The sequence below is a fragment of the Aureococcus anophagefferens genome (genome assembly GCF_000186865.1).
Source record: "Aureococcus anophagefferens unplaced genomic scaffold AURANscaffold_3, whole genome shotgun sequence".
In the NCBI taxonomy this organism is placed as follows: domain Eukaryota; class Pelagophyceae; order Pelagomonadales; family Pelagomonadaceae; genus Aureococcus; species Aureococcus anophagefferens.
The window spans coordinates 2,367,396-2,383,328 of NW_008705563.1; the positions used below are offsets into that span (position 1 = coordinate 2,367,396).

The 15,933-nt window shown below is 71.6% G+C and overlaps 4 protein-coding genes across 4 annotated transcripts; 2 read left to right on the forward strand and 2 right to left on the reverse strand.

Moving 5' to 3' along the window:
* Positions 1 to 703: 703 nt before the first annotated feature.
* Positions 704 to 6,447, reverse strand: AURANDRAFT_61860 (hypothetical protein; the record flags this gene model as incomplete). Its single annotated transcript, XM_009035649.1, has 5 exons — positions 704 to 1,447; positions 1,585 to 1,779; positions 1,978 to 2,125; positions 2,163 to 3,907; positions 4,687 to 6,447. The coding sequence occupies 5 exons, from the start codon at positions 6,445 to 6,447 to the stop codon at positions 704 to 706; spliced, it is 4,593 nt and encodes a 1,530-aa protein (XP_009033897.1).
* A 968-nt stretch (positions 6,448 to 7,415) lies between these two features.
* On the forward strand, positions 7,416 to 8,318 carry STP7 (hypothetical protein; the record flags this gene model as incomplete). Its single annotated transcript, XM_009035539.1, has 1 exon — positions 7,416 to 8,318. One exon carries the CDS (start codon positions 7,416 to 7,418, stop codon positions 8,316 to 8,318), a length of 903 nt encoding a protein of 300 aa, XP_009033787.1.
* Positions 8,319 to 10,305: 1,987 nt separating this feature from the next.
* Positions 10,306 to 13,193, forward strand: AURANDRAFT_36410 (hypothetical protein; the record flags this gene model as incomplete). The annotated part of the gene is made up of 2 exons (XM_009035540.1): positions 10,306 to 11,123; positions 11,268 to 13,193. The coding sequence occupies 2 exons, from the start codon at positions 10,365 to 10,367 to the stop codon at positions 13,152 to 13,154; spliced, it is 2,646 nt and encodes an 881-aa protein (XP_009033788.1).
* Positions 13,194 to 14,931: 1,738 nt separating this feature from the next.
* AURANDRAFT_61862 (hypothetical protein) lies at positions 14,932 to 15,387 on the reverse strand (the record flags this gene model as incomplete). Its single annotated transcript, XM_009035648.1, has 1 exon — positions 14,932 to 15,387. The coding sequence occupies one exon, from the start codon at positions 15,385 to 15,387 to the stop codon at positions 14,932 to 14,934; it is 456 nt and encodes a 151-aa protein (XP_009033896.1).
* Positions 15,388 to 15,933: the final 546 nt, after the last annotated feature.

A 15,933-nucleotide genomic window follows, 5' to 3' on the forward strand; every position in this document is an offset into this window, starting at 1 on the left:
CGCGGTCGAAGACGGGCCGGAGGCGCCGGCCGCTCGCCGCGACGCGCAGCAGCCGCGCGCCGAAGGCGACGCCGTCCGGCGCGCCGCCGTAGAGGAACCGCTTCGCGACGCCGTTCGCGCCCTCGCGCGGCGGCCAGTGCGCGTAGGCGGCGTCGTCGCCCCGGAAGTGCGTGCTGCGCGGCGCGGGCGCCGCGACGCGGTCGAGCGCGCACGCGCCGGCGCCGTTCGACGCGCAGACGGCCGCGAGGAGCTCCGCGGCGTCGCGCGGCGCCGCGCTGACGTACCGCGCGCCCGCGTTGGCGCGCGCGGACCCGCGCTTGCCCTCGTAGCGCGTCGTCGACATGCGGCCGCCGGCGCCGCGCGCCATGTCGGCGACATCAATCTTAATGCGGTCGCGCAGCGCCTTGCGGAGGTGGTAGCACGTGAGGGCGCCCGATAGCCCCGTCCCGACGATGAGCACGCGGTCCGTCGCCGCGGCCAGCTGCGCGCTCATTGCCCTGATGATGCTTTGCTAGGCCGGCGCGCAACAGGGGCTGCTACTGACTAGGCCAGCGCGCAACAGGGGCTGCTACTCAAAGAAGTTCTCACGCATCGGCCAGCTGTGCAGGGCAGTCAGTTATTAAACTTCAAGTTGACGTGTTACTCTAAATCTGAACGCTCGCCGCCTCGGGCGACTGGGGCACGCCGAAGATGCCCGCAAGGCTCATGCCCTTGGGCGGCCGCGGCGCCGCGGGGGCCGGCGCCGCGGCGGCTTTCTTGGCTCGGTGCGCGGCGATGGCTTTCGCGCGCGGAAGGAGCGGCCCCGCCGCGGCGTGTTCTCCTTCGGCGTCTCCTTCGGCGTCGCCGACGGTGACGTCGCCTCGCGCTTCGCCTCCTCCGGGCGCTTCTCCTCGGCGGTAGCGCGCGGCGTCGTCGCGGCCTCGTAGGAGGGGGCCGCGGCGAAGGAGCTCGCGTCGTCGTCGGAGGAGGAGGAGCCCCCGTAGACGTCCGCGAGCTCGATCTCCTTCTTCTCGTCCGCGGCGAAGGCGACGGTGCGCTTCGGCGACGTCGGCGCGAGGTGGTGGATCAGGCCCTCCGCCTTCTCCAGGAGCAGGCGCTCCTCCCGTTCCACGCGGTCGCGGCCGAGCGCGTCGACGAGCACGTAGTAGACGGCCACGAGCAGCCCCGCGGACATGACGAGGGCCAGCACGGCGCCGAACGCGTCCGTCGCGTAGCCCCGCTCGCCGTCCGTGTGCTCGCCGACGAAGAGGAGCAGGCTCCCGAAGAAGACGAGGACGAGCTGCGTCTGCGCGACCTCCGAGAGCGCGTCGTCGTCGTCGTCGACGTAGGGCTCGTAGGCGGCGTAGACGCGGTGGCTCAGCATCGCGACGAGGAGCGCCATCGCGATCTGCAGCGCGCCGCCGTCGGCGAAGACGAGGAGCCCCGCGGTCATCCGGAATACAGGATCCTCCATGCTCGGCAAATGGGCTGAGCTGATGTTGACGGCACCTTACTCCCTATCGGGTCGCCCATTCGAGGAGTCGCGGCATGCACGATCGCGCACCGTCAGAAGTCGGCGAAGAGCTCCGGCATCGCCGCTTCGACGTGCTCGGGCCGGATGACGTCGTCGCCCTCCGCGGCGGCCTCGCCCTCGGCGCGCGCGCGCGCCTGGACGACGAAGAGGCGGAGGAGCTCCACCGTCGCCTTGATCGCGCCCTGGTTGATGCGCGGGCGCGCCGCGCCGGACTCCTCCGCGGCGTGCGACAGGAGCTTGAGCACGACCGCCTCGCTGATCGTCGCCTCGGTCGGATCGTCGGACGCGTCGGCCATGGTCGTCTCACGCGAGCTTCTCTCCGAAAGTCTTCTTCCTGATGCTCATGCGCTGGCGCGTGTCGACGAACATGCACCCGAGGGCGACCTGCGACGGCGCGGCTCGAACGCGGCGCGCGCGCGGCGCCTTTCGACGAGTTGAGGCGCCGCGGGACGCGCGAGACAGACGATGCAGAGGAAGCCGACGACGTAGAGCTCCGGGTGCGTGTTGTGCGCCGGCGGAGGGAACTTGGCGCGTGGCTCGAGCGTTACCATGCGGCGCGCGCGCGGGAAGCAGTGCTCGATGCTGAGCGCGTTCCGGGAGGCTGAAGCTTCCCTGCAACCATCCCTTCAAGCAAAGCGGATTACGTCACGTGAAGCCCGGGGGCTTGGGGACGCGGAGGGCGCGGTACGAGTTCCAGGAGCGCGCGTTGGCGGCGCCGCAGGAGCCCGCGGCGTCGCGGCCGCCGAAGGTCGCGGAAAAGGTCGCGTTGCCGCGCGCGTCGATTTCGACGACGCGCGCGGAGTTGCAGTTGTCCCGGGCCCAGTTGGCCCGGCCGTCGAAGGGCGCCGGCGGGTCCGTGACGGCCCCAAAGTCCGCGAGGTAGCCCGCGACGCCGCCGGGCCCCAGCAACGGCTGCGCGCCGCCGAGGAAGGGGCTGTACGAGCCGTCGCCGTACGCGAACGTCGCCCGGGCCGTCGCCGGCGGGTCGCCCGGCAGCGCCCAGACCACGAGGCGGCTCGGCACGTCCAACCCCCGGTCCCGGCGGCCGCCGTTGGCGAAGGCGACCAAAGCCACGTCGGCCCAGGACGACGGGCGTTCCGGCGCGACGACGCGGACGTTGTGCTGGCCCGCGTCGTACCGTTGCGGCACGGCCCCCGCCGCCCCCTCGTCGACGACAAAAAGAGGGAAGGAGTTGCGGTGGTCGGCGCAGGCCGCCGGCATGTCGGCGTGGCACGCGCCCAGGAGCCAGCGCACGTCGCCCGACGAATAGTCCCACGCGAAGATCCACCCGAGGTAGAACGACGAGACGACCAGCGCGTCGAGCGCGGACCCGACGAGCGTCGCGTCGAAGGCGTTGAGGTGGGTCCAGTCCGGGTTCCGCGCCAGCGTGGCGTACGTCGCCGTCGCGCACACATCGAAGGCGTCCCAGGTGCTGAAGCGCCGCGCGACCGCGCCCGTGTCTCTGTCGAAGACGACGAGCTCGTTGCCGTGGACTTGGTCCACGGCCCCGGGCCAGCCCGGGCAGGTGACGTTGCGCTTCGTCTCGAAGCCCAGGGAGACGAGCGTGGAGGCGTCGAGGGGCGTCACCTGGTGGTTGAAGCCCGCGGTGTCGACGTAGACGACCTCGCCCGGGACGTTCGACCAGGGCAGCTGGCCGCGCGCCCAGTCCGGCGCGTCGCGCGTCGCGACGTAGAGCCGGCGGATGGAGCCCCGGGCGTTGATCTCGGCGATGCCCGTGAAGCCCGTCGTGATCTTCGTCATGTCGCCCTCGACGCCCCAGAGCACGAGCAGCGAGTCCCGCGAGCGGTCTTCGAACGAGAAGTCGCCGAGGGCCGTCTGCGCGCCCGTGACGCCGCAGCGCAGGTTCATCAACCCGTAATAGGGCGTGTAGTCGAAGAGGGACCCGCAGTCGAGGGCCCAGACGACGTCGCCGTCCCTATCGAGGACGACGGCGCCGCTCCACTTGTCCGCCGCGCCGTTTTGCACCGCGGGGAACGCGGACGTGAGCACGTAGCCGCTCGCCTCGCCGGAGGCGGCGACGGCCGGGAAGTAGCCGGGCAGCGGGCCCGTCTCCGTGTAAAAGGGCGTCGCGGCCCGGGACCCGTCGCCGCGGCGGACGACGGCGCGCCAGGCGACGACCTCGGACGGCTTCAGTCCGAGGAGATCGAAGGCCGGGTTCCCGAGGACGTCGCCCTCGGCCGCGCGCGCCGCCGCCCCGCCGATGGTGTAGTTCTTCCGGGACCCCACGCCCTCGAAGACGAGGTCCGCGTCCGGCGCCCAGGGGCCCGCGACCCAGACGCGCACGGCGCCGACGCGGATCTTCGGGTGGCCGTAGTCGAGCACGCCGACGCTCCAGGGGCCCGCGGCGTGGTCCCCGTTGTAGTAGGTCACGTCCTGGGCGACGGCGAGGCCGACGACCAGCGCCCAGAGCGCGGTCGGGCGGGACATCACGCAGCCCCGACTCCTCCGTCGTCGCCTTGATTCAGTAGCCCAATCCGATCGGAAGGCTGCCCATCGTCCGTTGGAGGATTCCGGCTTGGCCGATGGGCTGCGTCGGTTGATCAGTCGTCGCAGCTTCGGTCGTGCGCGGTTGATCAGTTGTCACAGCTTCGGTCGTGCGCATCGACGCGCAACTCAATGCCCTCCTTTCCCATCCGGCGGCCGCCGCCGCCTCGATCGACACCCGTCGACAGCGACACGAGCGACGACGACGACGACGACCCGGGCGCGATCGCCGCGCCGCGCCTCTGGGTCGCGGACTCCGACGACCGCGAGGACGGCGAATTGCCGGCCGCGTCGCGGCGCTCGGACGCGACCGCGGAGCCCGGCGAGGTCGCGACGACGACGCGGAGACGAAAAATCGCGCTGGACGTCGCCGAGCGCGTCGTCTCGGGCGCGTTCTACGCCGGGGACGCGGACTTGGACGCGCGGAGCCGCGCGGTGCTGTCCGGCGCGACGCGCGACGTCGACGACCTCCCGCCCGCGGCGCCGTCGTACTACCGCCAGCGCGTCGCGATGTCGCGAGCCGCCGGCGACGACCCGTGGCGCGGCGGCGACGGCGACTAGGGTACATGCTTCTTACGACCGTCGGGGTGTTTTTTTTGGGGGGGAGGAACCGGGGGTGCTTAGTGGTTCTCGAAGTCGCCCTCGTGGAGGCTGTCGTGCGCGTTGACCGTCGTGAGGAGCGCGAGCTTGAACGCGTCCGCGGGCGCGAGCGCGTCGGCGCCGTGCGCGTGCTCGAGGTCGAGGTTGCCGTTGTTGGCGAGCTGGAGCGTCGCGAGGAAGTGGCGGCAGACGCGGTAGCGCGGGATGCCCCCCGCGAGGCTGCCGAAGCCGACCTTGGCCTTGTCGCCGGGCTTCCGCGCCGCGAGGCGCGCGACGATGTCGCGGCCGATGGCGAGCATGTCGAAGGGCTCGCGCTCCGTCTCCTGGGCGCGGAGCACGGGCTCGAGCTTGGCCTGCCAGGCCGCGACGCGGTCCGCGAGGCGCGCGAGATCCTCGTAGGACGCGACGTTCGCGCCGAGCTCGTCGAGGTGCGCCTTGCACGCGGCGTCGTAGGCCTCGGACCGCCGGCCGCCCGCGGCGCCGAGGCGGTCGTCGTAGCCGTCGTCGTCCCAGGCGAAGCACTCGCCGCCGCCGTCGTCGAAGTCGTCGGTGAAGTCGCGCGGCGCGTCGGGCGCCTCGGGCGCCGCGAGCTCCTCCGGGTCCGCGAAGAGCCGCGCGACGCCGCCGGCGGCCCAGGCGTCGTCGCAGTCGTAGTCGTCGTCGTCGTCGCCGCCGCCGCGGCGCTCCTCGAGGCGCCGGAGCCGCCGGGCCTTAGCGAGCGCGGCGCCGAACTGCGGGTAGGCCGCCTTGGCGACGTCGAGCGCGGCCGCGCGCGCGGCGGCCCGGGCGCCCTGGGCGGCCTCGAGGGCCGCGACGCGGCGGCCCCGGTCGCGGGCCGACGTCGCCGCGTCCACGGCCGCGCAGAGCGCGGCGACCGCCGCGTCCGACGGCGGGCCCTCGTCGGCCGTCGGCGGTTTCGGCGCGCGCCACGTCTTGCCGCGGCGCAGGGGCTTGGCGACGTCGTCGCTCGCGAAGACGTCCATCTCCTCGTAGGGGTCCGGCGCGTCCTCCGCCTCCTCGGGCGCGGTCGAGCTCGCGCGGCGCGGCCGCGGCGCGGGCGCCTCGCGCTGGCGCGCGACGGCGGCCTCCTCGACGTCCATGCCGCCGTCGTCGAAGCCGTCGTCGTCGTAGGCCGGCGGCGCCTCGTAGTCGTCGTCGTAGGCCGGCGGCGCCTCGCCGCCGTCGGCCGCGGGGGCGAAATCGGCCGCGACGCCGCCCTCGCGCGCGAGCCCCGGCAGGCGCAGGCCGCCGTCCGCGCCGAAGGCCGCGCCGAAGAAGGGCGCGTCCTCCTCGACGTCGCGGAAGAGCAGGGCGACCATGGGGTCCGCCGGCGCCGTCCGCGCCTTCTTGCGCTTCGAGTCTTCCTTCTCGACGTCGAGGTCGACGGTCTTCCCCGGCGTCACGTCGACGACGCGCGCGAGCGGGCCCGCGTCGTAGCGGCGGCCGAACTCGTCCTCGCCCGAGGCCTCGGCGACCTTCGTCGCCGCGGCGTCCCGGCCCGCGGCGTCCGCCTGGGCCTTGCCCGTCCGGAGATTCTCGAGGACCTTGTAGACGACGCCGTGCAACCCGTCGACCTTGCGGCCGTAGACGACGGCGCTGCCCTGCACGAGCAAACCCGCCTCGGCGAAGTTGATGGCCTCGTCGCCGGACTCGGCGACGACGTAGCGCACGCACTCCTCGACGTACTCCTCGAGCGCCTCGTCGACGTCGACGTCGAACGCGAGCGCGACGTCCTTGATGGGCCGCAGCAGCGCCTGGAACTTCTCCGCGGCCGTGAGCGGCGCGTCCTCCGTGTCCATGGCGTCGGGCGCGGGGCGGCGCGCGGGCATGGTTTTTTGCTCGCGAACGGTTACGGGAGAACTGTGCGAGTTTTGGGGCGATCGAGCCCGGGTTTTCGCGCTATTTCGTGTGCGCGGAGGGTACGGGCGTGTTTGCGGGGACCCGGAGTGCGTCGGGACCGACTGGGAGCGGCGAGCGCGGCGCCGATCGAGAGGCGGTTTGCCCCGGCTCCAGCTCGTAGCAAACTGCGCCAAAGGCTCTGGCCGGGGGTCGACTGCTCCAATCGCTCGCATCGCGAACCCACCGCTGCACCACTGCGAAGTCCGCTGTTGCGCGTCGATCCACCCTGCGCACGCGGGCCGGGGAAGCGTGCGCGCGAGGCTTCGGCGGATGCGACGAGTCCCATGGTGACTCTCGAGTGAGCGCGTGCGGCCAAAAAAAAAAAAAAGGTAGTGCCCCCCGTGGACGTAAGCGCCTTTCCGGCCTCCCTTGCCCCCGGTACCGCCCTCTCCGACGACGACGCGGCTCTGTCGCAGTGCGAGACCGCGCGCCGTCGCAACGGCGGAGCGAGCCATTACAGCTTTGGCGCAGGTCATGGCCGAGCTGACGACGAGCGAGGTCTTTGTCGACGCAATTTTTTTTTGCGCCCAGCGTCGTTGGCAACCGAGCAGCACCAGCCGAGGCCCAGTGCAAGACGTCGATCCGTTCCACGAAAGCGCGTGGTTCCGACGTCACGACGCTATCTAACAGGAGTCCGCCGGCTCCGAGCGGCCGCAAGATTGGTTCCGCGCGCCCGACGCGCGAGATCGGGTCGCCCATGTGCCGGCCGGAGAAGCGGAGTCCCTCCGTGGACCTCGAGGACAGCGAGGGCCTCGAGTCGTCCGCCATGCTCAACAAGAGCGACCTGAACCTCGCGGGGTCCGCCAAGAAGGCCGAGGCCGGCGGCGCGGCGATCTCGAAGACGGGGCTCAAGGTCTTGGCGCTGCTCGCGATCCAGAACTGCGTGAAGAACCTCGTGATGCGCAGCGCCGTCTCCGGCGGCGCCAAGTTCCTCTACAGCGCCGCCGTCATCGGCACGGAGGGCACGAAGTGCGCGTGCTCCGTCGCGTACGTCCTCGCGACGGGCGGGTCGCCGACGTCCATCTACCGCTACCTCAAGGCGGAGTGGCGCAAGTTCGCGCTGCTCGCCGTGCCCGCGGGCATCTACAACTTCCAGCAGACGCTGGAGTACATCGCCCTGTCGAACCTCAACGCCGCGCTCTTCTCGGTCTTGGTCCAGACGAAGCTCCTGACGACGGCGATCTTCTCCGCGGCGCTCATGGGCAAGAAGCTGCGCAAGGCCCAGGTCATCTCGCTGCTGCTGCTGACGACGGGCGTCATGCTCGCGCAGCTCACGAAGGACCGGGGCGGCGAGAAGGAGGGCGAGAACCAGCTCACGGGCGTGCTCGCGACGCTCGGCATCGCGCTGAGCAGCGGCTTCGCGGCGGTCTACACGGAGAAGGTCATCAAGGCCCAGCGGCCGGCGCCCGAGGCCAACGGCGCGACGTCGCCCCGCGAGACGGGCCTCGCCTACACGCAGATCCAGCTCGCGATGACGTCCCTCGTCATCGAGGGCGCGTGGGCCGCGATGACCGACTCCGCGAACATCCTCGAGCACGGCCTCTGGTACGGCTTCGACTACAAGGCCATGATCTCCGTGGGCAACTCCGCCATGGGCGGCCTCACGGTCGCCGCGGTCCTCAAGTTCGCGGACGCGGTCCTCAAGGGCTACGCGACGGCCATCTCCGTGCTCCTCACGGGCGTCATGTCCATGCTCCTCTTCGGCACGTCCCTCAACGCCGAGTACGTCCTCGGCATGGTCAACGTCCTCGCCGCCGTCATCCTCTACAACGCCAAGAACCTCGACGCCAACGCGTGGTAGGCGGCGCCGCGTCCTCTCTCGCCGCCCCCCTCGACCGCCCCTCCGGCTAAGCCGCACTATGTCTGCTACGCTTCGTAGATCGACAGGGCCCCCGTGAGCGACGCCCGGCAGATGGGGCACTCGCGGCGCCGCGCGGACGACGCGCCCGCGATCCGCAGGGCGCAGTCGCTGCAGCAGACCTTGTGCCCGCAGGGCAGGAAGGCCGCGTCCGGCGCGCGCGACAGGCAGACGCAGCAGGTCGGCCGCTCCGGCGCGACCTCGGGCAGCGCCGCCCTCTCCCGAGTCGTCGTCATGCCGACCGCGTGCGCGAGGCCGGACGCGGCTTCTCGAATGTGGTCGCGTTGCTCCTGTAGCTCGGCGACTTCACGCTCGGCCACGCGCAAGCGGGCGCGGTCCGCGGCCAGCACGGTCAGGTCCGCGCCCAGCATCTTGAGAGCCATCAGCGCGACGGCGTCGCCGCGAGACGCGGCGACGTGCGCCGGGGCGATGCCGCTGCGGGTTGACTTGTTGACGCTGCCGACGATCTGCGCGCATAGAGTGAGGAGCGTGCCGCTGTGGCCGCGTTGGACGGCCTCGTGCACGAGCGTCCAGCCGTGGTGGTTCGCGGAGAGGTCCGCCGTCGCTAATTCGAACTCGATCAGCCGACGGAGGAAGTCCGTGTCCGAGGCGGCGACGGTCTTCCAGAGCAGGCGCTTCTTGAGTTTCGCATTGTCATAGTGATCATTCAATTCCGCCTCGACCCCTATCCAGTTGAGCCCACCGATGGGAGAACTAAATGCCCGCAATAAAGTCTCCAATTTTTCTAGGTTGCGTTTTGTCGCGCTCCCACGCGTCGATCCGCTCCTCTGCTGCCCACGAGGCGATCCGCTCCTCTGCTGCGACATTCTCGATGCCCGCAGGCCACCAGCCAGAGCGCGCGGGCCGAGGCTACCTGCAGTCCTCGCTTTGACTGAGAGGGAGCCCCTGGGGCTGCACAAGTTCGAACCGCTGCCGAAGATGCGGGTTTTTATACCTCGACACGTACAGCATTACCCGACGGCCTATTTTCCTTCCAGACCGCACAAGGCTGGCCAATGGCGTAACACCGCAATCGCCCTAAGTGGGTGGATCATCAGGGTACTGTCCCGGGTCCTGAGGATAAGGCCGGGATTTTCTTTTTTGTCGTTCCAATCTCCCAGCTCATCGCGCCCGAGCGGCCCGCATCGCAGCGCATCGACAAGATAGCCCCCTAGTTTGTTTGATTGAAGTTTCAAACTGTTTACTACACGATCGCTACAGCTGTGACGACACGCGCTGGCAAGTAACCCGAGGCAGCCCCATGGACCCCCTGGCCGTGCCGGCGCAGCCGGACGACGAGTCGCGCGTTCGCCGGCGGTCGCGGACGTCGCGCACGTTTGACGACGACGCCGAGGTCCAGGCAGCGCGGGCTGCGGTCGTCGCCGAGGCCGAGGCGTGCCTCGTCGGCGACGCCTCCGACGCCGGCGCGCCCGCGGCCGCGCCGAGCGCGGCGCCCGACGTCGCTGTCGCCGAGGGCCCGCCGCCCGCGTCGCCGGCGCTGCCGTTCGACCACGACGACCCCAGCAGCCCGTCGCGCGTGCGCCGGAAGTCGCGCAACTCCCGGTGCTTCGACGACGACCCGGAGATCGCCGCGGCCCGGGGCCACGTCGCCGACGCGCAGGCGGCGCTGGCGAGCGACGAGTCGCGCGTCCGCCGGCGGTCGCGGGCGTCGAAGACCTTCGAGGACGACCCGGGCGTCGCCGCCGCGCGCGCGGACATCCTCGGCGAGGCCCAGGCGTCCCTCGTCGCGAACGCGTAGGAGCCGCCCGGCGGCGCGCCGCGGCCGCCGCGCGCGCGGCCGCCGCGGCTCCCCGCTAATGTGTGTCCCGGGGCAGCGCTGGCGGGGCAGTGCGCTAAGCAGTGCGGAGCAGTGCGCGGCGTCCTTCACCATTGGCTTCACCGCCACGGCGAGGCGACCGCGACCGCTGGCGAAGCACGACGGGCTGGGACGTCGTCGTTGTCCGGCGGCGTGCAGCAGGGCTTCGGACGATGGCGGCGCCTTCGGACCGCAACCTGCCGCGCAAGGAGGCGGACCTCTTCAAATCCATCGTCAAGTTCTACGAGACGAAGCAGTACAAGAAGGGCCTGAAGGCGAGCGACGCCGTGCTGCGCAAGTTCCCGAACCACGGGGAGACGCTGGCCATGCGGGGCCTCGTGCTCAACTGCCTCGAGCGCAAGGAGGAGGCCTACGACTACGTGAAGAAGGGCCTCAAGGCCGACATGCGGAGCCACGTCTGCTGGCACGTCTACGGCCTGCTGTACCGGAGCGACCGCCAGTACCCGCAGGCGATCAAGTCCTACAAGCAGGCGCTGAAGATCGACCCGGACAACGTGCAGATCCTGCGCGACCTGAGCCTGCTGCAGGTCCAGCTCCGCGACGGCCGGGGCTTCCTCGAGACGCGGCGGAAGCTGCTGCAGTTGAAGCCGAACAACAAGATGCACTGGGTCGCGTACGCGCTGTCGAACCACTTGGCGGGCCTCGGCGCGACGGCGATCCAGGTCATCGACGCCTACGGCGAGACCATCAAGAACGAGCAGCGCCGCGAGGAGACCGCGGAGCGGTCCTACGAGGATTCCGAGCTCGCGCTCTACCGGAACTCCATATTGGAGGAGGAGGGCCGCTACGGCGAGGCGCTGGCGCACCTCGCGGCGTCGGAGGCCGTCATCGTCGACAAGTACACGCTGGCGAAGAAGCGCGCCGAGCTGCTGCTCCTGAGCGGGCCCCAGGCGCGCGACGGCGCCGCGGGCGTCCTCGACCGCGACGCGGCGACGCGCGAGTGGGCGGGCCTCATGCGCAAGGCGACGGCGGGGTCCGAGAACTACGACTTCCACCGGGGCCTCCAGTGCGCGTTGTTGGGCTTGGACGCGTCCACGTGCGCGACCCTGCTGAAGCTCGCGGCGACGGCGACGCCGACGGACAAGGTCGAGTTGACGGACGCGCAGGTCGCGGATTTGGACGCGGCCTACGCCCTGCTGGCGGCGGAGAACCCCAAGTCCGAGGCCTACAAGTGGGTGCCCCTGACCTACGCGTCCGGCGCGTCCTTCGAGGGCCGGCTCGACGACACGATCAAGCGCTTCGTGCGGAAGGGCGCGCCCGCGATCGGCAGCGGCCTCGAGCGCCTCTGGTGCCCCAAGGCCGGCGACGTCACGGCGGGCCGCCCGCGCGGCGCGGCCTGCTGCCGCGCGACGCTGGACATCGTCGACGGCCACGTCGCGGCGCTCCGGCTAGCGCCCGCGACGTTCAAAGGCGACGCGCAACCGGAGCCGCCGACGAGCCTGCTCTGGTGCCTCTACCTCAAGTGCCACTGCCACGAGTGGCTCGGCGAGCTCGAGGCCGCGACGAAGGCCATCGACGAGTGCCTCGAGCACACGCCCACGAGCGTCGACTTCCGCGAGAAGCGCGCGCGCCTCCTCAAGCGCGGCGGCGCCGTGCGCGCCGCGGCCGCGGAGATGGTCGCCGCGCGCGAGATGGATTTGGCGGACCGCTACATCAACAACAAGGCCACCAAGTACCTCCTGCGCGCCGGCGACGTCGCCGAGGCGCGGAAGACGGCGGCCATGTTCACGCGGCCCGAGGCGGGCGACGCCGAGCAGCACCTCAACGACATGCAGGCGAGCTGGTACGAGCTCGAGGTCGGCCTGGCGCTGGGCCGCGACGCGCGCAAAACCTTCGCCGCGTCGGCGCCCGCGGGCGACGTCCGCGCGAAGGCGGGTTTGGCGCTGAAGCTGCTCTTGGCCGTGGAGAAGCACTTCGCGGACTTCATCGAGGACCAGTTCGACTTCCACACCTACTGCGTGCGCAAGATGACGCTCCGGGCCTACGTGTCCGTGCTCCGCTTCGAGGACGGCATCCGGGGCCACAAGTTCTTCCGCCGGGCGGCCAAGGCCGCGGGCGACCTCTACGTGCTCCTCGCCGACGCGGACGCGCGCGACTCCGCGGCCGCGGCCGAGGCCGCCAAGGCCGCGCCGGAGGCCGCGGGCGCCGTCGACGCCAAGGCGGCCAAGGCGCTCGCGAAGCGCGAGAAGGCGAAGCAGCGCAAGGCCGCGGCCAAGGAGGCCGAGGCCAAGGCCAAGGCGGACGCCGAGGCCGAGGCGGCGAAGAAGGCCGAGGCCGCGGACGGCGGCAAGAAGGAGGTCAAGAAGGAGGAGAAGCGCGAGGACGACGACCCCGACGGCGCCAAGCTCGCGGCGAAGGCGCCCCTCGACGAGGCGCTGCGCCTGTCGGAGGCGCTCCGCGACCACGCGGCGGGCTACGCGGAGACGCACGAGTTGGCCTTCGACGTCGCGCTGCGGCGCCAGAAGCCGCTCATGGCGTTGCGCGCGCTGCGGAAACTCGAGAAGACCGCCGGCGCCGACGCGCCCGCGCTCCTCGTGCGCCTCGCGGCGCTCGCGAAGGCGCTCGCGGCCGGCGCCCTCGGCGCGCCGCCGCCGGCCGTCGCCGCGGTCCTCGACGCGGAGCTCGCGGAGCTCTGCGGCGCGCCGGCCTACGCGGGCCCGGCGACGGCGCTCGCGAAATGCCGGGCCTACGCCCAGGGCGACGCGGCGCTGCCGAAGCGCGTCGCCGCCGCGCGAGCGTTGTCGTGCTTGGGAGAGAAAGACGCGAACCTCGTGCTCACGGCGTCGCTCGCGGCGCCGCCGCTGGGCAAGCCCCTCGCCGTGGCCTGCTACGAGGACGCGCACGCGGCCCTCCTCGAGCTCGGCGACGCACCGAGCGCCGCCGCGTTCAAGGCCACCGCGGCCGCGGCGTTCCCCGCCGCGGACTACTTCGCCGACAACTAGACGCCCCGTCCGTTAATCGACGCGCGACTCGTGTGTTCCTAGTGCGTGCCCCGCGTGCCCCGGCCCGCCTCGACGGCCGCGCGCCGCCCCTTCCAGTAGTCGGACAGCTCCGCGCCGAGGTCGTCGTGGCCGCCACGCGTCGACCGCGCGGCGCTCGTCTCCTTGCGCAACACGACGAGGGTCCGCCGCCAGGGCCCGCTGAGCCGCTGCTGCGCGCTCGCCTCGACGGCGTAGCCGGGCGCGCGCGCGGCGACGCGCGCGGCGACGTCGTCCGCGGACGCATCGTCGCCGTGGGGCACGAAGAAGACGCAGCGGCCGCCGACCTTGAGCGCGTCGTCCGCGAGGCCCAACAGCTCCTCGAGCCATCGCGCGTCGCCGCCGGCGATGCGCTCGCGCTTGCCGTAGGGCGGGTCCGTGACGATCGCGTCGAATGTTGCGCCCCCGAGCCGTTCGACGAGCGCGTCGACGGGGCATTCCAGTATCGTCGGCCGCGGCAGTCCCGCGGCGTCGAAGTTGGCCAGGGCGCCCCGGAGCGCGTCCCCGTCGACGTCCGCCGCCGTCGCCGCCGCGCCCGTGAGGTGCGTCGCCGCCAGCAGGCAGCCGCAGGTGCCCGCGAAGGGGTCGACGGCGGCCATGCCGGGCTCGAGGCGCGCGAGGCGCGCCATCAGCGCCGCGGTCTCCGGGTCCATGGTCGTCGTGCCGACGAACGGCCGCGTCTTGAGGGAAAACTTGAGCCGCGTCGCCCGGTCGCCCCGCGCGACGAGGCGGCCGACGTAGACCGTTCGGGGGTCGGGCCGCTCGTGCGCGTGGTCGTCGACGGCGCGGTCGTAGTCGCAGGCGACGAGCACGGTCTCGTCCGCGGCCTCCGACAGGTCCACGGGGCCGTCGAGGCGAGCCAGGACGGGCTCGAGTTGGCCGAGGACCTTGCGATCGCTCAAGCTCCGCAGCGCCGCGCCGCCGGTCTTGCCGCGCGCGGCGCCGACCTTCATGGAGCAGACGCGCCAGGTTCCCGCGAGCGGCGCGAAGCCGCGCGCGGCCGCGTCCTCGGCCGCGGCGCCGTAGGTCGGGCCCGAGCCCCAGAGCTCCACGACCGCGCGCACAAGCACGCTCCGCGCGGCGACGGCCGCGAGCTCCGCGGCCGTCGCGTTGCTCGCGGCCATGAAGAGCGGCGGGCCCACGTCGCCGCCGCAGTGTCTCCGCGCACGAGAAAACGCCATGGTCTCGTCCGCCGGCGCGAGCGTCGCGCCGGAGATGCCGGCGCGCGCCGCGTCGAACTCGGGCACGCGGAAGCCGCCGTGCGCGCCGCGGTAGACGACGACGTAGCGCGGCGGCTGCAGGGCCGCGGCGCACCAGCAGAGGTAGGCGAGGCGCTGCATCTCTGCGAAAAAAAGCAGCGCGCGTGGAGCTATGCACAGTCCATATGAGGCTCTTCTTCAAGATTAAAAACGCCACTTCAACGTGAAGTTTTTGTGTCAATTCGCGGTGCTATTCGAACCGTATTCGCTTGTGCTTGTTTATAATCGGTTTGGATTGTGTCACTCACACGAGCGACCATATCATTCGGAGAGCACCGCTTCCCGTCAGCTCAGCGAAGTTAAGCCGGATCGAGCTTGGTTAGTACTACGGTGGGTGACCACGTTGGAATCCCGAGTGTTGCTCGTTTTTTTTGCCTTCGGAGCCTCCAAACTCGCCCTTTTTTGCCTTCGGAGCCTCCCAAACCGCCGTCAGTTTGGTTTCCTCCTGCGCCGTCCAGTGTCGTCCAAGCGCGCTCCCAAGCTTACGCCCCGGGCCTCGCGTCGTTGCCCAGGGGCCGCTGCCCCGCGCAGAGGCGGTCCCCGACGGCGGCGCACTCGCGGTCGGCGACGCAGAGGCAGTGGCCGTTGGGCTTGAGGCCCGCGTAGTTCCAGGGGAAGCAGCCCGGCCGGCCCCTCGCGTCCGGGAGCCAGAAGTAGAAGTCCTGCATCGCGAGCGCGGTCGGCTCCTTGCGGACGGGCACGTGGAAGGCGTGGGCGAGGCGCAGCTGGAACTGCTCGCTGTTCTTGTAGTCCGCCGCGACGTCGTCGTAGTACGCCTCGAGGAGCCGCATCCACGGCGCGGCGTATTTCCGGGGGACGATCGCGAGCTTGTCGTTGAGCCCGCCCCAGTCGAGGCACTCCTTGACGACCACCGCGGAGCCCTCGAGGGTGACGCCCGGCGCCGGCGCGTCCGCGAGCCAGCCCGCGTCCGCGCGCATCTTCACGACGAAGTCGAAGGCCGACGTCGTCGCGCGCTCGTAGCGCTCGACGTCGGCCCAGACGGCGGAGTGGACGAGGAGGTGGAGGGCGTAGGACGGCCAGACGAGCTGGAAGCGCGCCTTTTTCAGGGACTTGCCCGGGTTCGCGCCGGAGAAGGATGAAGGCATCTGCGGCGGCCGCCGCGCGAGGTCGTACAGGCGAGTCTCGACGCCGCACGCGCCGTGCGCCAAGAACAAGTCCACGAGCCGCTGGAGCACCGCTCGCTCCTCGTCTTCGTCGTAGGACGGGATCGTCTTGAAGCGGTGGCTGTGCCACTCGCCGCCGCGCGTCTTGGGCCGCCGCGACTGCAGCGTGAGAAAGACGACGACGTCCAAACCCGCGCGCGCGTAGGGCCCGACGACGCGCGCCGCGACGGTCGAGTTCGGGTCCATGCGCTGGAGCTCGCCGTTGACGGTCACGGCGACGCGCGACCCGCCGCCGGGGCCGCCGACGTACGCGCCGCAGCGCGCCGGCGCGGGCTCCGGCCGCGCGCTGCCGCGCGCCTT